A 24,258-nucleotide genomic window follows, 5' to 3' on the forward strand; every position below is an offset into this window, starting at 1 on the left:
CCTGTGTAGGAGACTAGATACTGCTTCCCAACTCTGGGTTGCTTGGGGGGTGGGGGGTTCTTGCATGGATCCTAATCCTGGTATGAGGTCTGGAATATTCTCAAGATTTCCACAGGCTACCTGCAACTCCTGGGGGGAGGGATAGCTCAGTGGTTTGAGCATTGGCCTGCTAAACCCAGGGTTGTGAGTTCAATCCTTGAGGGGGCCATTTAGGGATCGGGGGCAAAAATTGGGCCTTGGTCCTGCTTTGAGCAGGGGGTTGGACTAGATGACCTCCTGAGGACCCTTCCAACCCTGATATTCTATGATTCTTAGGCCAATACAAAGACTCTTCTTTGCAACATAACACATGCCTCACTCTAACTCTCCAGCCTCCCAGCTCATTTCTGAACACGCAGGGCTAAATTCGTCTCAACTGGCTTATATCTTCCATAATCAGGAGCTGTGGGGGCCAAAGTAGCCTCACTGATGCAGAGCCTGCAGAGCTGCCCTAAACTGTGACATTGCTTCAGTGGCCCCTCTGAGCTGCTGCAGCAGCAGCACAGAATCAGAACTGTGCAGGTCCGCCACAGCTCTGATCCACCCATCCCTTATCTGTTCAACCACAGAATACCCACTGCATGGGGGTAGGGCTGCCTCTGTTACCTGCTTTGTGAAAAATGTCAAGATTTCTAAATTTGTTTTCATGCCCGTTCAGAACAAAAGTGAGACCTTTGGAATTAAAAAAAAAATTTAAAACCCAAAACACAAGAGAAAGCAAACTGCCCAGAATAGCCAATTGCCCAGAGGTTAGAGCACTTCCATGGAATGTGAGACCCAGCTTCAAGTCCCTACTGGGCCTGATTTAGAGCCCAGCCCTAACCACCAGGTTACAGTCTCTTTTGCTCACAGTCTGCTGTTGGAGCTGTTCTACCTGGTATAAATGATTAAATATTCATGGGGCCAGAGACAGATTGTCTCTAGCCTGGGCTATTGGCTATTTTGGGGTGGCTTGTTCTCTTTCATCCTGGCCCTGAGGAAAAAAAAAAAAAAAAAAGATTACCTACCTCTCATAACTCTTATTCTTTGAGATGTGTTGCCCATGTCCATTCCAAGTAGGTGTCCATGTGCCACGTGCATAGTCATCGAAAGGTTTTTCCCCTAGCGGTACCCATCGAGTCGGCTGTGGAGCCCCCTGGAGTCGTGCCTTCATGGCGGTGTATATAGGTCCCTGCTGACCCACCGCCTCTTCAGTTCCTTCTTGCCACAGTGCTCTGACAGAGGGGTAGAAGGGCGGGTATTGGAATGGATTTGAGCAACACATCTCGAAGAACAACAGTTACAAGAGGTAGGTAACAGTGTTTTCTTCGAGTGCTTGCTCATATTGATTCCAAGTAGGTGACTCCCAAGCAGTCCCAAGGAGGAGGGGTCAGAGTTCACTGAGTTGCAGACTGCAGCACCGCCCTGCCAAATGTGGCTTTGTCTCTAGCCTGCAGAGTAATGGCATAGTGCGATGTAAAGGTGTGTATCAATGACCACGTCACTGCCCTGCAAATGTCTTGAATGGGGATCTGTGCCAGGAACACTCTTAAGGAAGCCTCCACTCTTCTGGAGTGCACTGTTAGTGCTGAGGCAGGTATCTTTGCTAGGTCGTAGCACCTCCTGATACAGGCCGTGATCCATGAAGAGGTCCTTTGGGATGACACCGGAAACCCCCTCATTCACACAGCAATTGCAATGAAGAGCTGTGTTGATTTTCAAAACAGCTTTGTCTGCTCAATGTAAAAGCTAACGCTTGTCTGACATCCAGGGAGCGGAGCATCCGTTCCCGGTTACCAGAACGCGGCTTAGGGAAGAACACTGGAAGAAATATGTCCTGATTCACGTGGAATTGCGAACGACCTTTGGGAGGAAAGCCAGGTGTGGCCGCAACTGTACTGTGTCCTTATAAAAAAAAACAGTATAAGAGGGCTCAGATGTCAAGGCCTTAAGCTCAGATACACTCCTGGCTGATGTTATAGCCATGAGGAACACCGCTTTCCAGGAAAGGCAGAGGAGAGAGTATGTTGCTAGGGGCTCAAAAGGAGGGTCCATCAGCCTTGAGAGCATCAGGTTGAGATCCCAATGGGGGGGGGGGGGAGAGGGGGATTGGCTGTCTAACTTGAGGGTACAGTCTATCTAGTCCCTTGAGGAAGTCGCCAACCATGGGGTTAGCGAATCCTGACTAGCGCGCAGAACCTGGATGGAAAGCTGAGATGGCGGCCAGGTGCACCTTTATTGATGACACCGCCAGGCCTTGCTGTTTCAGGTGCAGTAAATAGTCCAGGATAAAGGGAATCTATGACTGTAATGGCATGGAGTGTCCTTTTGCAGTGACCAAATCAAGAACCTCTTTCACTTAGCCAAATAAGTGGCTTGAGTGGATGGTTTCTGGCTGCCATGGAGAACCTCCCTAACAGATTCTGAGCATGTGAGCTCCAAAGGGTTTAGCCATGGAGTTTCCATGCTGTGAGGTGGAGAAACTCTAGACTGGGATGCTGGAGACAGCCGTGGTCCTGCGTTATCAAGTCTGGGACCAGGGGCAGTGCTATAGGCATGTCCACCGACACGTCTAGAAGTGTGGTGAACCAGTGCTGTCATGGCCATGCCGGTGCTATCAAGATCACTGATGCTCCCTCTCTTTGGGCTTTCAGCATGACCTTGTACAGAAGAGGAAAGGGCAGGAATGCATGCAGCAGGTGCCCCTTCCAAGGGAGGGGAAAGGAGTCTGTGAACGAGCCCAGGCTGTGATTCAGGAAGGAACAGAACTGCTGACACTTCCTGTTGTGCCGTGTTGCGAACAGGTTTATCTGGGGAAATCCCCACCTTTGGAAGATGTTGATCAAGACATCCGGGAAGAGGGGCCACTCATGGTTGTGAAAGGACCTGCTGAGATGATTGTCCAGTTTGTTCTGAGAGCCTGGAAGGTACAATGCCGCCAGATGTATCGAGTGGGCAATGCAAAAGTCCCACGGCTTGAGGGCTTCCTGGCACGGGGAGAAGAGCGAGCACCATCCTGTCTGTCTATAAAGAACTTTGCTGTTGTATTGTCTGTCAATACTGATATATAGGGCCCTACCAAATTCATGGTCCATTTTGGTCAATTTCACAGTCGGGGAGGGTGGGTCGCGGTACTGCTACCCTTACTTCTGCACTGCTGCTGGTGGCAGCGCTGCCTTCAGAGCTGGAGAGCGGCAGCTGCTGGCTGGGCGCCCAGCTCTGATAGCAGAGCCGCCTTTGGCGGCAGCACAGAACTAAGGGTGGCATGGTATGGTATTGCCACCCTTCTGCGCTGCTGCTGGCGGGGTGCTGCCTTCAGAGCTGGGTGCCCGGCCAACAGCCACTGCTCTCTGGCCAGCCAGCTGTGAAGGCAGCGCAGAAGTAAGGGTGGCAATACCGCAACCTCCCTAAAATAATACTGTGACCCCCCCGCTTCAACTCCCTTTTCGGCCAGGACCCCCAATTTCAGAAACACTGGTTTCCCCATGAAATCTGGTCTTTCGTATGCCTTTATCCTATACTATACAGATTTCATGGGGGGAAACCACATTTCACAGTCCGTGATGAGTTTTTCATGGCCATGAATTTGGTAGGACTCAGATGTTTTTGAAATGTCTGGCAAGCAAGGCAAACCGCACGTAGTTCCCTGATGTTGATGTGCAGCGAAAGCTCTGCTTGGGACCACAGACCTTAGGTCCTGAGTCTTCCTAGGTGCATCCCCCAACCCATTGCCGATGCATCCGTTACTAGAGACAGCAAATGTTGGGGCCCAGAGAAGGGCACTCCCACTCACACCACTTGCAAGTCAAGCCACCACAGCAGGGACTCGATAACTGGAGGAGTGAGTATGACCAACTTGTCTAGGTGGTCTCGGTTCAGCCTGCATACGGAGGCTAGCCAAGCCTGAAAGGGGATGGAGCTGCAGAATCCAGGGAGGCCTGTCAGGAGGTCCTTGCAATGACCTTGCCTTGCTCAAGAATGGCAGCAAACTCTGAATGAGAGTGAGCCAGAAGCAACTCCTTGAATTTGGATGTGTTCCAGGAGTTAAAGTTGTAGCGGCCGAGGCCTGCCTGTTGGTTGGTGATGCAAAGCTGGACCCCCACCCTGGTTGAATACACCTTCCTACTGAAGAGATCCAGTTTCTTCGCCTCCTTGGACTTGGGAGTGGGTCCCAGTTGCCCTTGCCTTTCCTTTTCATTGGCAGCTGCCACAACCAATGTGGCCGGCTGAGGGTGAATGAAAAGGCACTCATACCCTTTTGAAGGCACAAAATACTTCCTCTCCACCTATTTGGTCATGGAGGAAAGAGAGGCGGGTGTTTGCCACAATGCTTTAGTAGTGTTCTGGAGGGTCTTAATGAGGAGCAAATCTACCCTCGAGGGACCTTCAGGCACCAGAACGTCGACCATGGGTTCAGTCTCCTCCGCCTGCATGCCCAAATTCTGAGCCACACTTCTGAGTAACTCCTGATGGGCTCTGTTGTTCAAGGTTGGCAGTGTGGTAGATGTGCCTGCCCCTGCCTCATTAGGGGAGGATAAGAAGGATGCCCGTGGGGTACTGGGTCCTCCTGTCCCTCCGGCTCATGGAGATTCCCCTGCGCCAATGCGTCTTGTGCAGTGCTGGGAGTGATGCCGGCTTCTGGCCCCGTGCTGGCCCCGGTGACAGTTCCTGCTGTGGCCTCGGTGTCTATCTCGTGGCCTCGAGGAGGTTCCTGGCTACAGATCATGATGGAGGGGCCCATGCCTTGGACACATCTTACAACTATCTGGACCCTAGCCCTTGGGCTTGGTGGTAGGCCCGTGGGGTCCAGAAGGGCCACTGAGCCAGTGCCTGCCACTGGAGTGGCCATGGCACCATAGGCAATGGCTGCCCCTCCTGTTTGGAGCTGTGCCGGGAATGGTGCCAAGAGCAGTGCCAGCTCCGCCTAGACACGTACACCTCTGAGTCAGACCTCAGCGACAGAGGAGCGAGATGGCGTGGGGGAGTGGAGCCGCATCATCGCCGGCTTGCCCTTAGAAGGCATGGTGCCTCTTTGTGGCGCCAGTTGTTCTGCCATTGCTCTAAGGTCCCTGGCCACCTCAAAAGGATCCAGAGTGGAGGGAAGGTCCAACTCCTCCACTGGACACTCCCACACTGGGGACTCCACAAGAACTGGACTCGATGGACCTCCCTGTGAGACTGGAGTTGATGGTGCCAGCTGAGTAGGAGCTAGAGCAGGGTCTCTCAGTGCCTCCTTGCTCTGCTGCTCCAGTGGGAGAGTGACCTCTGTCAGTCTTCTTCTTGTGCAGCACTGGTGAATGGGAGTGGTGCCGGGCACTCACACCAGAGGAGGTCTTTGGTGCTGGGGAGTGGTGCTGCCAATGGTCTCTGGAGTCTGAGTGCTTTATCGGCGCCACAGCCTCTCTTATGGAGGCTGGTGTGCTCCACACCGAAGTGCTGGCTGGGGACAAAAGACTACCTCCATGAGGAGCAATTTTAGCCTAAAGTCCCTCTCCTTCGTAGTCCTTGGATGAAAGTCTTTGAAGATTTTGCACTTCTCAGTCTGATGGGCTTCCCCCAAACACTTCAGACAGGAGTCATGTGGGTCTCCCTTTGGCATAGGCTTCAGACAGGACCCGCACGGTTTGAATCCCTGAGACCAAGGCATGCCCTGGTCCCTGGGAGGGGGAGAACGTGGTGATGGGGGGAAACCCCCAACTAAAACTTATCTTAACTAACTATGGACTAATGAAAACTTTATTGAAGTTTATTTACAGATACAAGGGAAAATCCACTAGGGGATTGCTTGCCAAAACAAGAGAAGAGAGCTGCTCCAATGACTGTCACTGGCGGTAAGAAGGAAGAGGTGGTGGGTTGGCAGGGATCTATATACACTGCCATGAAGGCATGACTCCCAGGGGCTCCACACCCGAGGAGATGGGTACCGGTAGGGGAAATAAACTTCTGACAACTGTGCACGCAGCGCGCGCACACCTGCATGGAATCGACGTGAGCAAGCACTCAAAGAACTGCCTTCCTTATGAAAGTTCTGTCAAAACGGCTATGTTCACACAAAAAGTTTTGGTCTCAATAAACTGGCATTTTCTGACAAAAAAAATCATTTCACTGAAACATTGCCAACCACCTCTAGCATAAAAAAATCCACTCAACCTGCTCTAGGGATAGAGAGGGTGACAGACTGAAGCAAAAGCAAATGGACACAAACTCTAGGCACATGGATTATGGCCCACAGCATTGTCTTAATGTGTGCTGTAGTATTACTGAAGTGGGTACCCAATGATTAAGTAAAAGTAGCAATAGGGAGCTACTCCCAACAATAAATAGGCATGTCTTGATGTTGGTTTGTGACTGACTGGCTGTGTGACTTAAGACAAGTCACTTCACCTTTCTCAGCCTTAGTTTCTCCCTCTGTCAAGTAAGGATAACAATCCTCTCCTGCTTACCTCATGGTGGTAGGAGCTGAGGATCAGTTTGAGTGTCACTAGTAGCAGTACATAGTATGAGGTGTCCTATCACGTTGAGTCTTATCAGATTATGACATAATATCTGAACAATTCTAATTTGTTTGTATTTTATTATTTTGAAATTGTTAAGAGCAGCAACTACTTAGCACAGTCTGAAGCATCTTATTTAATTTTCTAGATCAAAATTCCTCCTCTTTGTGTGGGATGAGACAATTTAACACTTTGTGACAAACAGGAGATGAGCCAACAAGGAGTGTTTGAGAAACAGAAGGTTAGGCAAGCGTGACAAAGGGTGTCCTCTCAATAGTGACACCTTACCCTCCCCCCTATTTTAAAGAAGAGCTTTGAAAGTTGAGATACAGTGTGTGAAGGCATGGAGACGCTGATATGTATTGGTGGAGGGATAAAAACATTGTAAATAAACTACTGTAGTGGTGGCACTGTTGTCCCTGCCGCTCTGGGTCGGAGGGAGGCCACACCGCCTCACTAAGTCGTCAGACCGCTGCCTAATGTCAGGGGAATTAGAGTTTGGCCTGTTAGCCCGGTTGGGACGCTACACCTAACAGCCAAGTGCTTATACCCCTCGAGCCCTGCATGCAGAAGCCGTGCACAGCTTAGTCTATGGTCTCTGGGCCCTTATGGCAGTGTTGGATCATATTAAAGAAGTTCTGTATTAAAATCACAAATGAGTTTGATTCCCCATAGTTTAAATTCCAAGGTATTACTAATTAAGAGGTCTCTTGGTTTTTGGTACTGTTTCTCTCCCTCTGTGTGTGAAACTTGCAAGCTGCTAATTGTGTTAGCACATTCTAAGACAGAGTCTGTTCTCAAAGCAATTCTTTGTAACAACAACTACTCACACACAGAGAGACTCAAAGCAATACTCTGTAACAATAGAAACAGCACCCAGAGACTCCCCAGCCTTTTGTTGTATTCATCTCGCTTTGTTAACAATTGTGATTAAAATAGAGATAGAGGATGTATGTGGATGGATGCTTGGTGTGGATAATAACTGAATGATCAGGGAGCTGCCAGCCTAAGAATCCAGTGTCCATCGGCTGAAGAAGGTGTCAAGTGGAAATAACCAGAGGATCCCGTGGAGGGCAGACCAGAATCCACCCAACAGCCTCAAGAATGGGAGAACCAAAGAACAGGATAACATCTGGCAGCACGGAGCCGTCAAGAATGTGCCATCGGCTGATTGATTCAACAACAGCATGATGAAACAATTCCCATAGACTAGCATAGGAAGAAATTCCTATAAAAATGGACTCTAGAAAGTGAGAACTTTGGGGTCTGATTCTGCAAACCAACTTCCAGGAGCATCAGATAAGGCCCTGCTCCCTCCTCATGTCCAGACCACCTGGCCAGTGGCTTGGCATGAGCAACTCCAAGGTTGGTAACTATGATAACAACCTTGCAGAACCTGTGTGTGTGTGTGTATGAATGAATGTGTGAATAAATATGAGATTGAATGGAATGTTATAGCTATAACTAACTGCTGACTATGATTCTTTCTGTGTTCACAATAAATGTGGTATTTTGCCTTTTCCCCTTTAATAAGATCCTGCTGGCTTTTATTTTATTGGTATAACATTTTGGTGGAGAATTGCAAAAGGGGGAATACTGGTAAAATACCTCAGTTATTGTAAATATTGGTGTGCACACCGCCAGCTCTACTGAGCTAGGCATTTCTATCGGGTTAACCAGACCTGCTGGCCTCCGGGAAGGCAGCAGGGGACCTGCTGGCCTCCGGGAAGGCAGCAGGGGACCTGCTGGCCTCCGGGAAGGCAGCAGGGGACCTGCTGGCCTCCGGGAAGGCAGCAGGGGACCTGCTGGCCTCCGGGAAGGCAGCAGGGGACCTGCTGGCCTCCGGGAAGGCAGCAGGGGACCTGCTGGCCTCCGGGAAGGCAGCAGGGGACCTGCTGGCCTCCGGGAAGGCAGCAGGGGACCTGCTGGCCTCCGGGAAGGCAGCAGGGGACCTGCTGGCCTCCGGGAAGGCAGCAGGGGACCTGCTGGCCTCCGGGAAGGCAGCAGGGGACCTGCTGGCCTCCGGGAAGGCAGCAGGGGACCTGCTGGCCTCCGGGAAGGCAGCAGGGGACCTGCTGGCCTCCGGGAAGGCAGCAGGGGACCTGCTGGCCTCCGGGAAGGCAGCAGGGGACCTGCTGGCCTCCGGGAAGGCAGCAGGGGACCTGCTGGCCTCCGGGAAGGCAGCAGGGGACCTGCTGGCCTCCGGGAAGGCAGCAGGGGACCTGCTGGCCTCCGGGAAGGCAGCAGGGGACCTGCTGGCCTCCGGGAAGGCAGCAGGGGACCTGCTGGCCTCCGGGAAGGCAGCAGGGGACCTGCTGGCCTCCGGGAAGGCAGCAGGGGACCTGCTGGCCTCCGGGAAGGCAGCAGGGGACCTGCTGGCCTCCGGGAAGGCAGCAGGGGACCTGCTGGCCTCCGGGAAGGCAGCAGGGGACCTGCTGGCCTCCGGGAAGGCAGCAGGGGACCTGCTGGCCTCCGGGAAGGCAGCAGGGGACCTGCTGGCCTCCGGGAAGGCAGCAGGGGACCTGCTGGCCTCCGGGAAGGCAGCAGGGGACCTGCTGGCCTCCGGGAAGGCAGCAGGGGACCTGCTGGCCTCCGGGAAGGCAGCAGGGGACCTGCTGGCCTCCGGGAAGGCAGCAGGGGACCTGCTGGCCTCCGGGAAGGCAGCAGGGGACCTGCTGGCCTCCGGGAAGGCAGCAGGGGACCTGCTGGCCTCCGGGAAGGCAGCAGGGGACCTGCTGGCCTCCGGGAAGGCAGCAGGGGACCTGCTGGCCTCCGGGAAGGCAGCAGGGGACCTGCTGGCCTCCGGGAAGGCAGCAGGGGACCTGCTGGCCTCCGGGAAGGCAGCAGGGGACCTGCTGGCCTCCGGGAAGGCAGCAGGGGACCTGCTGGCCTCCGGGAAGGCAGCAGGGGACCTGCTGGCCTCCGGGAAGGCAGCAGGGGACCTGCTGGCCTCCGGGAAGGCAGCAGGGGACCTGCTGGCCTCCGGGAAGGCAGCAGGGGACCTGCTGGCCTCCGGGAAGGCAGCAGGGGACCTGCTGGCCTCCGGGAAGGCAGCAGGGGACCTGCTGGCCTCCGGGAAGGCAGCAGGGGACCTGCTGGCCTCCGGGAAGGCAGCAGGGGACCTGCTGGCCTCCGGGAAGGCAGCAGGGGACCTGCTGGCCTCCGGGAAGGCAGCAGGGGACCTGCTGGCCTCCGGGAAGGCAGCAGGGGACCTGCTGGCCTCCGGGAAGGCAGCAGGGGACCTGCTGGCCTCCGGGAAGGCAGCAGGGGACCTGCTGGCCTCCGGGAAGGCAGCAGGGGACCTGCTGGCCTCCGGGAAGGCAGCAGGGGACCTGCTGGCCTCCGGGAAGGCAGCAGGGGACCTGCTGGCCTCCGGGAAGGCAGCAGGGGACCTGCTGGCCTCCGGGAAGGCAGCAGGGGACCTGCTGGCCTCCGGGAAGGCAGCAGGGGACCTGCTGGCCTCCGGGAAGGCAGCAGGGGACCTGCTGGCCTCCGGGAAGGCAGCAGGGGACCTGCTGGCCTCCGGGAAGGCAGCAGGGGACCTGCTGGCCTCCGGGAAGGCAGCAGGGGACCTGCTGGCCTCCGGGAAGGCAGCAGGGGACCTGCTGGCCTCCGGGAAGGCAGCAGGGGACCTGCTGGCCTCCGGGAAGGCAGCAGGGGACCTGCTGGCCTCCGGGAAGGCAGCAGGGGACCTGCTGGCCTCCGGGAAGGCAGCAGGGGACCTGCTGGCCTCCGGGAAGGCAGCAGGGGACCTGCTGGCCTCCGGGAAGGCAGCAGGGGACCTGCTGGCCTCCGGGAAGGCAGCAGGGGACCTGCTGGCCTCCGGGAAGGCAGCAGGGGACCTGCTGGCCTCCGGGAAGGCAGCAGGGGACCTGCTGGCCTCCGGGAAGGCAGCAGGGGACCTGCTGGCCTCCGGGAAGGCAGCAGGGGACCTGCTGGCCTCCGGGAAGGCAGCAGGGGACCTGCTGGCCTCCGGGAAGGCAGCAGGGGACCGCGTATAGATTAAGCTACAATTACTAAACCTAAGTTCTATTGTTCACTGAGGTATCAGGGGCAGCAAGAAGGCCTAAGAGTCAGGCTAAGCTACTCGCTTGGAATAAGGAGTAGCAGGGTCAGAAAATCTAGGCTGTGTCGCTCGCTGACCTGTGCCAGGTGTGATGAGGAAATTTGATAAGCTATGATTTCAGAATCTAGGCTGTGTCACTTGCTAAGTAATACCAGGAGTGACAAAGAGATTGAAATATCCGTGTTAAGATGTTTAAAAGAAAACAGGGTAAGCCAGTACCAGAGGGAGGAATGGAGTCAGAAGAACTCCAACCTTACCTTTTGTTTAAAAAAATTACACATTTTAAACAAATCCTTCAAAATTTGGGCACAGTCCTTGGACTAAACAAGCCCTAGCTGATGTCTGCACTATTTCGGACCTAGAGGATAGATTGGCTCAGTATATCCTCACATACAAACCTTCTAGTGCTGCCAAAAGAGATGCAGCAGCAATTTGGTTGTTGTGGGAGACATGTAAGGATTCTTACCTCTGCTTGTCTTCATGTAAAGAGGAAAAGGCACAAACGGAAAAGGGAGCAGACAATTGGAAGGTGCTGGCTACAAATACGCAAAGTCAGCTGAAAATAGTGAAAGAGGCACTCCAGGAATGCAAAAAGAGAGAAAGATTCGTAGCAGACCAATTTAAAGCCTCTGAGAAAATTGAAAGAGAGAATCATGTGCTCCAAGGTATGGTAAAGAAATTAACCTTGAAGCAGGGCAGAGCACCTGGAAATCATAGTAGTTGTGAATCACTAATTAAGAGTCTGAGACAAAAACTGGGCTTTGCCTCTAAAGAGGTAGCAGTCATTACAGCAGGTGAAGGGGGAAAAGGTCCTATGTACAGCACCCCCAGGCATATTTACAAAGAGAAAAGAGAGTGAAAAAGTTAACTCTGCAGAGGCTGGAGGGAATTAAGCAGCTAAACTTTGTGAAAATGTTAAAAAGGAAAAGTGTTAGAGAAAGAGCATTCTTGGTTTCTTTGCAGCCATTCTGAAGGAAAAATGGGCCCTTTTCCAAAGGAATGTCTGTAAATTAGCCAGACAAAAATAAACTGATTAAAATCATTTGACTGGACAATTTAGTCAAATTTGCTAAAAGAACATAAGGGGGTTCTATTGGAACTTAACTGCCTCAAAGTATAAAGGGAATGTAAGATGTAAAAAAACAGAGCAGAGTGGAAGGGATGTTAAGGAAAAGAAAATGTGTATGTATCTATCTGTGTGTGTGTAAATATGTAAAGTTCTAAGGACCAATTGGTTTTGTTTTAACTAATGCCACTAAAAATTTGACTCTTTAATTCAAAGTTGCAAAACTGACAGACGTTTTTGCTAGACACAGGTGATTAGTGTTGTTTAGCTTTGGGATCTGGCATTTTACCCTTAAAGGTAACTCAATGCTTTACAAAATGTAAAATGTTTTTAAGTTGTGGCTGCAGTAGGGCAGTCAAAATCAGGAGAATAGAAAAAAAAATTCTGGATTCTTTTTGTTTGTTTGGCGTTTGTTTGCTTTTGTAACAAAATAGCAGATGAGAGCTGTAGGAAATAAATAAATACATAAATAAATAAATAAATATGAAATTAAAAAAAGACAGTGCCCCTCTGAAGCAACAGCAGGGGTGAGGTGCACAAAATAAAAAGAAGCAATGTTAGAAACACTGAGAGTCTTAAAATGGCTCTGAGTAATCAGACTGTCACTTTGATAAAGGTACATGAAAACTCTGTAAGCAAAAAAAGAAATAGTTACACCTTATGTAAAAATGGATATGGATAATGTTATAGAAGTTAAACTGTGGAAGGAATGTGCATTTGCCCCAGAACATGTGCAGGGTACATTGTAGAAGGGGCAAAAGAAATGCAAACATACCATGCTACTTAATTAAAATGCTATTAGGGCTCCAAAGGGAGCCACAATAGGTTGGGTTTTCTTTTTCAGATTGCTGTGTGTTTTGGAAGCAGAAGTTAAAAGTAATCAAAACTCTGGTGAAAGCTGATTGTGTCCCTTTTAAGATGGAGTCCCTGAGTTGCTGATGGCTTTAAATCCAAAAGCAGGAAGCGTCTGTGAAAATGCAAATTACCTAAATGATAAAGGAAGGAAAGAACTAGCAGCACAAAGGAGCTGCAAATAAAGGACTCACCTGGTCAGCAAACAAATTGTCTAAATAAAAGGCATGGTATAACAAGATAACTTTAATAAATTTAATGATAATAAGTACCCCTGTAGCAATGTATAGTGCGTATGATTTTTGGAAAACTCCTTTAAGGTCATATGGTAATGATGCTTCTCAGTTATTACCTGTAAATAAACTTAAAGCTTAACACAGCAGGAAAAACATTATAAACTTGGTCTGCTGTATAAGAAGGGAAACTGAGGTACCCCACCTCATGGATTTAATGACTAAAACAGTGGGATAATTTCCCCATAAACCCTTACAAGATAGAAGCCATTGAAAGCTGGCCTGCCTATAGAACAAAAACAGAAAAATATGGGGGTAATTCCTCTGTTTTGCTTGCAATCAGCAAGGGTATTTGTAAAAGAAATATTTTAAGCAATAATCTGCCACCCCAAAAGGGTGTTCTTTTTGTCATGTTCTTTTTGTCTTTTAGAAAATCAGGAAAAGCTGATGACAGCTGAAGAGCAACCCAATACCATGAATCTACTGTCACAATAGAAATTGTGTTTTGTGTTCTATGTTTTGTCTTGTTGCTAACACTGTTGTGTGTTTAAAAAAAAAAATACTGAAGACCTGCAGGTAATTAAAAATAAATTAAGCTCTCTGTCCCAGCTACAGGACAGCCTGATACAAAAACAAGTACATGCCAATGTAGACTTGGTCCAAATTGGTCTGGGTAACCTAAAAGCCTGATGGAATCTTTGGCAATGGCTTAATACTACCACATGGCTTATGCATAAGAAAAAATTAGAAATAGGAAGCTACACAGCCATAGCTATGGGATGCACTGAAATGCGGATACTTGCCCTAGCTACTTTGGAAAACGAAATGTTCTGGGTCATACTGGAAAATATTGAGTGTTTGATGCATTTGTTAAAACAAAGAAAGAGATCATTGTCTGCCACTTATCAATATGAATGGATGCAATACATTTCCAGTATTGTAAAACCAGACTTGTTAATGGGAGAAATTGTTGTCAAAATTGCACACCAACAGTCCCTGGAGGCAAAGGTATTGAAGGTTAGCCCACTCCCCATATTACACATGGGATCCTTCTGGCTACCCTGGACCTCGAGCCAGTGGGCTGGGGAGGGAGGGAAGCTATTGGACACTAGAGGTTCTACCGAATGGACTCCTCAAAAGTGGGTGTGCCTCACCTTGCCTGTTGCCCCAGAACCTTGTAGTAAAGATACATCACTAGGATCACGTATGTGCGATGAATTGGAATCACAAACTCAAATTGCCTCACAGTACCTTCTCTTGAATAGGCTACATAGAAAGTGACACTGACGATTATAAATCTTAGTGTCAAAAGGGGGATTATGTTGGATCATATTAAAGAAGTTCTGTATTAAAATCACAAATGAGTTTGATTCCCCATAGTTTCAGTTCCAGGGTATTACTAATTAAGAGGTTTCAGAGTAACAGCCGTGTTAGTCTGTATTCACAAAAAGAAAAGGAGTACTTGTGGCACCTTAGAGACTAACCAATTTATTTGAGCATAAGCTTTCGTGAGCGACAGCTCACTTCATCGGATGCATACTGTGGAAAATACAGAAACACCCATTTTTTCATGATTTGTGTGTATAAAAACAAACATCTTCTGTATTTTCCATAGTATGCATCCGATGAAGTGAGCTGTAGCTCACGAAAGCTTATGCTCAAATAAACTGGTTAGTCTCTAAGGTGCCACAAGTACTCCTTTTCTTTTTACTAATTAAGAGGTCTCTTGGTTTTTGGTACTGTTTCTCTCCCTCTATGTGTGAAACTTGCAAGCTGCTAATTGTGTTAGCACATTCTAAGACAGAGTCTGTTCTCAAAGCAATTCTTTGTAACAACAACTACTCACACACAGAGAGACTCAAAGCAATACTCTGTAACAATAGAAACAGCACCCAGAGACTCCCCGGCCTTTTGTTGTATTCATCTTGCTTTGTTAACAATTGTGATTAAAACAGAGACAGAGGATGTATGTGGATGGATGCTTGGTGTGGATAATAACTGAATGATCAGGGAGCTGCCAGCCTAAGAATCCAGTGTCCATCGGCTGAAGAAGGTGTCAAGTGGAAATAACCAGAGGACCCCCTGGAGGGCAGACCAGAATCCACCCAACAGCCTCAAGAATGGGAGAACCAAAGAACAAGATAACATCTGGCAGCACGGAGCCGTCAAGAATGTGCCATCGGCTGATTGATTCAGCAACAGCATGATGAAACAATTCCCATAGACTGGCATAGGAAGAAATTCCTATAAAAATGGACTCTAGAAAGTGAGAACTTTGGGGTCTGATTCTGCAAACCAACTTCCAGAAGCATCAGATGAGCATCTGATAAGGCCCTGCTCCCTTCTCATGTCCAGGCCACTTGGCCAGTGGCTTGGCATGAGCAACTCCAAGGTTGGTAACTATGATAACAACCTTGCAGAACGTGTGTGTATGTGTGTGTGTGTGAGAATAAATATGAGATTGAATGGAATGTTATAGCTATAACTGACTGCTTACTATGATTCTTTCTGTGTTCACAATAAATGTGGTATTTTGCCTTTTCCCCTTTAATAAGATCCTGCTGATTTTTATTTTATTGGTATAACAGCAGGGCTCAGAGCCCATATAGGCTACTAGTATCCCCGGGCCCTTCAGCCAAGGGAGGAGCACACACAGTGGTCAATTTCCTCTGGCCTCTGGAGACAGAGACAGAACAAGACCCGCAGTCATTTAGTTCTGGGCTCTAGTTGTAAGGCCAAAGCAAGCCCAGGAGTCAATCAGCCCTGGTCTCTCAGTGCAAAGACAGAGCAAGCCAGCAGTCAATTAGTCCTGGTCGCTCAATGTAGAGAAGGGCACACCCAGTAGTCAACTAGCTCTGGCCTCTTGGTTCAGAGGCAGAGCACACCCAGAAGTCAATTAGCTCTGAGCTCTTGTAGCAGAGTCTGAGGAAACCACAGGGGTTGGGCATCCTAACTCCAGGGGACAATCAACACATGCAGGCCACTGGGCCTGGCGAGGGGAGGCTGCCACTCCAGGGATGGGGTGGCAGGTGAGGTCCTGGCCCACCCTACTCCATTGGACCCCAACCTAGTGCCCTAACAGTGGCAGAGTGGTCCGCCGCTGGGTCAGCAGGGATCCTGATCACAACACGCTGGTTGTGCCTCACGCAAAAGCTGCAGGCAGACCAAGGTCGGCTACCCCTGGACCACTTCCTCCCCTCCCCTCAGGGTGTACCTGGAACAGCAGGGTGTCCTCTGCCCCCTCTAGGTAGGTGGCCTCTGGCAGGTCCATGGCAGGAGCGGGTTCCCTGGCGAGCAGGGCGTCGCTGGGTTCAGCAGCAAGGTCAGCATCCAGGAGCGAGCAGGGTCTGTCTTGGTTTACTCCTTGCTCTCATGCAAACTTTTGCCACCTCATGAGCCAAGAATAATCTAGAATCCACATTAGCAACCCTGGCAGCTTACACATTTCTTTTCCCTCAGGAGTCAAGATACCTGAGCTGTCAGTTCCAAACCTCCACAGTGTCTCTTTGGAAACTCCACATTAATTACCCCCAAAATAATGCCACACTCCTTGAGTGGTTCTTTTCCTCTCTGGTCCTCACTGTACAGCCAGCTCTCACCCGTGACTCCATATAGCAGTAAGTATGCGACAATGGCCACACCCTGGTAAGCCACCTCGGCAGGTGGGCTAAACCAGGTGAGGGTACCAGGAAGTGTGGAAACTGATGGTGATTTAGGGATTGTCCTCTCAAGCATACAAAGACCGTTCTGGTAGCCAAGGAGGAAGAGACTGTATATTGGTCCAACAGCTTGAAAAGCAGTGCAGCAACACATTGTGGAAGGCATGATGGGGTACTATAGAAGTCATGGCTATCCACTACAGCTAAAAGAAAAGGAGGACTTGTGGCACCTTAGAGACTAACATTTATTTGAGCATAAGCTTTTGTGAGCTATAGCTCACTTCATCGGATGCATTCAGTGGGAATACAGACTAACATGGCTGCTACTCTGAAACACTACAGCTAAAGAAGCCTCCAGTAGTAACAGCCTTTATGCCATTGGGCCAAGCTTCAGCCACCAAGAGAATGGGATTGTCCCAGTGCAATGACTCTCCCATTTTAATCAACCTCACGCATACAGTCATGCGCATCTCTCTTTAAGAGTCCTGTGGCGATGGGGTAGTGGCAAAGTGACTGGTGAAGTTACTGGCCATCGTAGCCACAAGCCTGCATGCAGGTGGCCTGGGACACTGGTGGCCCGGGACACTGGTGGCCCATCCCTAACCCAAGGGCAGCAGGGAAGCTCAGCAACATGCCAGGCGACAGAGCAGCCCTTTTTAGGATTGCACTGCTCTCCCTTTGTACGGAATGGGGCTAGAAAAGGTGCCTCAAACATTGCCTGCCCAAATCAGATCCAGTGAGCTTACTGCAAGTTGGTGAATCATCCTCAGCACGGTCAAAAACCAAAGATAACTAAAAAAGCACAAAAGATTGCAGCGTGAAACATCAGGACTATGATAGACAAAGATGATACTTCTCAATTTGAAAGAACAGCTCTCCTTTCAAAAGAGCTAGCCCGGTCTGATATTGACATTGCAGTGCTCAGTGAAACCAGATTGGCAGACGAGGGCTTTATTACAGAACCAGCTGGGGACTACACCTTCTTTTGGAAGGGAAAAGAACCACAATTCATGGAGTGGGAATTGTCATCAAGACCAAACTCTTGCAATGTCTTGAAGACTTTCCAACAGGTATCAATGAAAGACTCATGAAACTCGGGCTACTGCTAAATAAGTCGTGATTTGCTACCATCATCAGTGCATGCGCCCACCTTAACAAGCCCTAATGATGCTAAGGAATGGTTCTACTCTGATCTTGACTCTCTCATCAAGTCAACACCTCAAAGTGATAAACTAATCATCGTAGGAGATTTCAATGCACAAGCAGGTAAAGATAACAACTGGCAAAATGTCATTGGAAAAAATGGCATTCGAAAAATGAATTCCTACTCCTAAGCAAGTGTGCAGAACATAGCCTAACAGTTACAAATACCATCTTCAGACAGGCAGACAAATATAAAACTACATGGACGCACCCCAAACAATGGCATCTAATAGATTACATCATTGTCCGACAATGTGACATAAAGGATGGCTGGATCACCAGAGCCATGTGTGGATGGAGCAGAATGCTGGATGGATCATAGAATGATTAGGTCAATACTAAATGTACGCACTGTAGCCACACGCCTCAAATGTCAAAAACAATCAAGACATCCCCGGATATTGCTGAATTAAATCATGCATCCTATCGAGACAAGCTACAAAGTGCACTAGAAACCAACCTTGCTGATAACCTTGTTTCATGGGAGGAATTCAGAGACACAGTACTGTGACGTTTCCCTGGTGTTATCTGGAGCAGTAATCTGCTAGGTCACTTCAATCTTCGACTCTGGGAGCCAGCCTTACCTTGCTCTGTTGTGAGAACCCCCACTCCTGCATTGTTCACGCACAGCCTCTAGCATGTAAGCTGCTCCTAGCTACATGAGTGAGGACCTTCGGTCAGCCACTGCTTGGACTGTGCAACCAAATGGCACTAGCCAATATCTCCAGTCTCAGACACAACCCTAGGAACCTCCATCTTGCCGTGTCCAGTTATGCCTTCTGGACATTGCAAACTTATATGAGTTTGTCAATTTAACAAAGAAATGGATATGTACCAGGCTTGTTATCCCAGGGGAGTCTCTGACACACTTCAAACCAAATGTACTGCTTCAGGTAGAACAAACAAATTTATTAACTACAAAGATAGATTTTAAGTGATTACAAGTCAAAGCACAACCAGTCAGATTTGGTCAAATGAAATAAAAGCAAAACGCATTCTAAACTGATCTTAACACTTTCAGTGCCCTTACAAACTTAGATGCTTCTCACCACAGGCTGGCTGGTTGCCCTTCAGCCAGGCTCTCCCCTTTGATCAGCGCTTCAGTTGTGTGGTGGTGGTGTCAGTAGATGGAGGTGGAAGAGAGAGAGCATGGCAAATGTCTCTCCCTTTTATCATGTTCTTTCTTCCCTCTTGGTTTTGCCCCACCCCCCCTTCAAAGTCAGGTGAGCATTATCTCATCGTAGTCCCAAACTGACCAAGGGAAGGGGAGCGACTCACTTGAGAGTCCAACAGATCCCTTGTTGCTGCCTAGGCCAGTGTCCTTTGCTCCTGTGAGGCTGGGCTGGGCTTGTCACACCTCATCAAGGCATGTATGGGAACTGCCCCTCTGCTCCTGGAAAGCTTTGCCTAGGCTTGTTTTAAGCCACAAAGACACATTTTCAGCGTCATAAAATTGCATGAAATTGCAACCTATAACACTACTATAATAACTATGCTCAGTGCATCATGAGCCTTCCAAAGACACACAACATCACAAACTTTGCACTGGATACCACACAATCATATTATAAGGATGGACATGGGGGTGCAGGGTGTTCCCACAAGGTACAGAGTGTCACAAGTACAAAAATCTGCAACTGACGTCCTCAGACAGAAGAAAAGGGCTCGCGACTGGTTTGATGAAAATGAGGAGGAAATCACAGTACTCTTGAAAGAAAAAAAAAAAAGAGGCTTTCCAAAACTGGGAAAATAATATTCAGTCCACCCCAAAGAGAGACAGATTCAAACACCTTCAAAGCAACACACGGAGACAGCTACACTCAATACAAGATAAATGGTGGGAGAAGGTAGCAGAAAACACTCAAAGGTATGCAGAAACAAATTAAACAAGTTATTTGATTCTTTCAAGCTAGTCTATGGACCTTCAAAGGTGAGCACAGGTTCACTCATGATGGCTGGACAGTCATCAAAGACAAACATGGCACAGAACAGAGATGGGTTGAACACTTCAGCCAACTACTGAACAGACCATCCTCAATTGAAACAAGTGCTATTAACCAGATACCTCAAAACCCTATTCAGCACCACCTTGACTCACCACACTCACTTGAAGAAACAGAAAAGGCAATCAGTATGATGACCTCAGGAAAGTCCTCAGGCAGAGATGGAATACCAGCAGAAATATATAAATCTCCTGGTCCAAAGATGTCGTCAACACTCCAGAAGATCCTTACTGACATCTGGGACAACGAAGAAATGCCACAAGAGTTCAAAGATGCCACAACTATTCCTCTATTTAAAAACAAAGGCAGCAAAATGGTCTGTGATAACTACCACGGGATCTCTCTCCTATCACTGTCACTAGAAAAATCTTTGCTCTTGTCCTCCTAAACTGTCTCGGAAGCCAATCTACCTGAGGCTCAGTGTGGATTCACTGACTCCTTTCCCATTTCAAATGGAGTCAAACAAAGTGATGTCCTTCCTCCTGTACTGTTCAACCTCTTCTTCACTCAAGTTCTCAACCATGCTACAGACAGGCTCAACAGAGACATATACATCAGGTACAGACACGACATCTCAGTCTTCAATCTTATAAGGCTTAAAGCAGAAACAAAAATAACAGAACTACTAATAAGAGAAGCACACTTTGCAGATGATTGTGCCCTCTTAGCACACACAGAGGGAGATCTCCAGTACATTGCAGATCGCTTCGCTGAAGCGCCCAAAAACAATCAGCCTGGAGAAAAATGTGGCGTTGCATCAATCATCTTCACTACTCCATGCCATATCCCGTTAGCATATCAATTAGTGGAATCCAACTAAAGCAAGTTGACAATTTTACCTATTTTGGCAGCAACATTTCCAGTGATGGATCTCTTGACAAAGAGATCACAAACGGGATACAGAGAGCGTCTCAGTCACTAGGAAAGCTACACAAGAAAGTCCTGAAATCTCACAGCACAACCCTCTCAAGAAAAATAAAACTTTACAAGGCTTGTGTGCTCGCATCTCTCCTCTATGGCTATGAGACCTGGACACCATACAAATGGCATATCAAACAGCTAGAGGCCTTCCATATGCAGTGTCTCTGCACCATTATGGGGATCTGCTGGCAAGACAAAATTACCAACCTGGAGGTTCTCCAAAAGTCAAATGCCACAAGCATCAAGGTGATGGTGATAAAAGCCCAACTACGTTGGGTTGCACAAATCATTAGGATGCCTGAACACTGACTACCCAGAAAAATTTTCTATGGAGAATTGGCACAAGGACACCGGAATCAAGGCCACGCCAGACAGCACTACAAGGACAGCATTAAGAACAGCATACACTTTGGTGCAATAAAACTAGATGATCTCGAGAAGGCTCCGTCAAATAGATCAGCAAGGCAACATACAACACTCCGAGCTCTCCAAGCCTTTGATGAGGACAGAAATCATCAACTGTTAGCTGCAAGAGAAAACCATCATGTTACTGCTATAGCTGCCAAGACGCTCACCAATGACTTTGTGTGCCTAATCTGCTCACAAGCATGCGCATCACGCTTTGGATTTCAGAGTCACTCCATAATAATCCTCAAAAAAAGATAGCACGAAAACGTCGTCAAACCAACGGACTATGCGAGAATGGAGTAGCCATTTGCCCCCCTCCTTCCCACAGGGGCTAGAAAAATACTGATTATCTCAAGCAACCAGTCCAAGGTTTACCTACTACCCGTCCTAATTTCCAGTCCCCTTTGCAGCCCCAACCTGTCTCCTTGGCCCTCCCCACTGATACCTTCATACCCCACTCATACCACACACAGAGACCTCTGTCTCTAGCTCCTCCCCACCCAATAGAACAGACATTTTCGTTAGACTGGATACTGACTAGTTTGCTGTGTTCACAATAAACCTCCCCATAAAACAAATGCATGTTATACTGTAAAAATAGACAACTTGTAGCAAACAATGAGAGTTATTAAATTTTTATTGCACAAGGGTAAAAAGGTTCAGACTAGAAACATCAGTGGCAGGGCATTCATGGGGCAACGGAATTGGCACCGTTCCCTCATATTATCCAGGCAAGCATAAAGTGGATGAACAGAAACCCTCTCACATTCTTTTTCTTTATTGGCACATGCACACACTGTAATCCTCCCAGATTACACATCTACGCAAGCAAAAATGTGAAAGTGTTTTTAAATACCATTCACAATTTGGGTCCCTCAAAGACTCAGTGGGTGGCACTACTTTGCACAAAAATTGACCGATTGAGTCCATTTTTGACGTGCATCACAGCAGTAGTTTGATCTCTAATTCTGCATACACACAAAAACCCCACCTAAAAACTTTCTGAAAAACTGCTATTTTTTCCAGGGCTTCTATCTCTGGGTCCTACTCTTAACTCCTATGAAGGGCTACAAATTTCAAGAAAATCTTTGAAGCACAGATATTTTAGAGCACTTAGGCCAGGTCTACACTACATACCTATATCAGTATAATTACATCACTCAAGGGTGTGAAAAATCCACCCGCCTGACCGACATACTTATACCAACCTAACCCCCCAAGTAGGCAGCGCTATGTTGGCGGGAGGGCTCCTCCTGCAACATAGCTACCGCCTCTCAGGGAGGTGGATTAACTACACCAACATAGTTATTCCTGGGGGAATTCTGCACCAAAAAAAATAAAAATCTGTGCACAATATTTTAAAATGCTGCATATTTTGTCAAAATAACACAATGTAATCACACCAGTTTCAATTAGTTTGATAATTTATTTCAAAATACCTGTCAGCAAGTATGTCTGTAACAATACAGACAACAAAAAAGATTCAGGAAATATTTTTTGTCAAATAGATTCCTTACTAGGCATATTAATACAGAACTCTTAGTAATAATTCAATTAAACTACAATACAGAACCGTATTTCCTGCATCCCTCAGAACCAATGCAAAGCTCTTGGGGGAGTGAGGGGTAACAGAGGAGCTGAGGGAGAGGGAAGTAATTACAGGGAAGAAGCCTGGGTGTGAACTTGGAAGGTTGTTGGGTATGGGTGGGAAAAATATCGGACAGGTTTTTTTAGGGGGTGGGACGGATTGTTAAGAGAGATTCCCCCATTCAGACCATGGTTGACTCTCAGATTCTCCCATTCAGTCACGCACATCTGCCCCTGTCCCCATGTGTCCCTGCACCCCATATGTCCCTCCACCCCCACTCTGACACTCACTCCCCCATCCCTGTTTTCCTGCACCCCCTCCCCCACCCCTCTTTGTCTCTGTGCCCCCACTCTGCCATCCCCCTTCCTCATCTAGCCCTGCACCCCCAACCCCCTCATCCCTATGTGTCCCTGCACCCCCTCCCCCCATTAGTCTGTGCCCCTACTCAGCCATTCCCTTCCCTCGTGTGGCCTTGCACCCCTCCCCAATCCTCATGTGACCCTGCACCTCCCTCTCCCTGTACCTCTGCATCTCCACTCCCATTCAGCTCCTGCCCCAGTCTGTTCTCCCCCCACTAGCCCTTATGAGCCCATCTGAACTCCCAGCAGCCCCATGCTGTCTGTCTCCCCATAGCCCCTGTCTCCTGACCTGGGCCAACAGGCGCTGTGAAGAAGGCACTGCAGGCTCTCTCTCCTCCCTAGCTGGCTGGGAACAGCGACTGTGTTCTAGAACAACAGCACCCTCTGGTGGGCAAAAGGCAGATCTGCAGCAACTTTCCAGCAGAAGCTACTTTCTGCAAAAAATTTTTAAATATGCATGGTCCATTAATTATGCACACGCACATTGGTGCAGAATTCCCCCAGGAGTACACGGTGCAGCACTGTAAATGAAGACAAGTTCTTAAAAGTGTCCTCCTTTAAACAGGAAGGATAGAGGAACGATGGAGGAAAAAGCTCCTCTACACATCCATCTGTAGTATAGGAGGCTCTGAAAGATGTGAAGTGGCCCATTCTTCTCAATGCGATGATCCCAGCTGATTAAGAACACCCCAGCCTGAAACAATAGCATGTGAACTGCTCCATCCATCTCAGTGGGGGTTCCCAATGCCCTCATGAGTACTTTAGATTAGAGTGTGTAATATGCATGAAATATACTTGTTCTCAGCTTCCCATCAAAAGCGGCAGGACTTCCCCAGATCCTGGCTTACATGGGAGCAGAGAGGGTGCTTATGATCCTCCCAAAAGGGCAAGCCACCCACAACCCAGCTCAAATGGGACGGGACGACACATCCGAGCACTACAGATGGGCATAGGCCCCCCAGATAGTGGCACACACCTGGGAGGCAGTAAGAGGGGATCAAACACCACCAGAGATCCCTGATCTCTGTGCCCCCACTCTGCCATCCCCCTTCCTCACCACCATGCAAGATCCCTCATATCCCAGCACACATGAGGGGGCAGGGAGGGAGACTCAGGGCTTGTCTATACTTACATTTTATAGAGCTCTAACTTGCTGGCTCAGGGGTGTGAAAAAATCACCCCGAGTGCAGCAAGTCCGAGCACTTTAAAGCGCTAGTGTAGTCAGGCTCCCAGCACTCAGAGCTAATCCTCTCGTGGAGGTGGATTACCAGGATCGCTGGGAGAGCTCTCTCCCAGTGCTCACGCGCGACCACACTCGTACTTCAAAGCGCTGCCATGGGGGCATTCACACAACAGCGCTTTGAAGTTTCCAGTGTAGCCATGTCCTC

At 48.8% G+C, this 24,258-nt stretch overlaps 1 protein-coding gene across 10 annotated transcripts in view; it reads right to left on the minus strand.

Moving 5' to 3' along the window:
- The window catches only part of VAMP1 (vesicle associated membrane protein 1), a 112,724-nt gene that overhangs the window by 76,937 nt on the left and 11,529 nt on the right, over nucleotides 1-24,258 (minus strand). The window contains exon 5 of one of the 10 annotated variants that reach the window (XM_075119528.1): nucleotides 18,474-19,298. The exons of 8 other annotated variants lie outside the window; for them this stretch is intronic. In XM_075119528.1, the coding sequence (XP_074975629.1) occupies nucleotides 19,207-19,298 (92 nt within the window). In that variant the 3' untranslated portion in view covers nucleotides 18,474-19,206. Of the gene's footprint in view, nucleotides 1-18,473; nucleotides 19,299-21,015; nucleotides 21,042-24,258 lie in introns of those variants that run through there. One more of the 10 variants, XM_075119538.1, reaches the window with a different exon arrangement.

Source organism: Caretta caretta, chromosome 1 (assembly GCF_965140235.1).
Source record: "Caretta caretta isolate rCarCar2 chromosome 1, rCarCar1.hap1, whole genome shotgun sequence".
Lineage (NCBI taxonomy): Eukaryota > Metazoa > Chordata > Testudines > Cheloniidae > Caretta > Caretta caretta.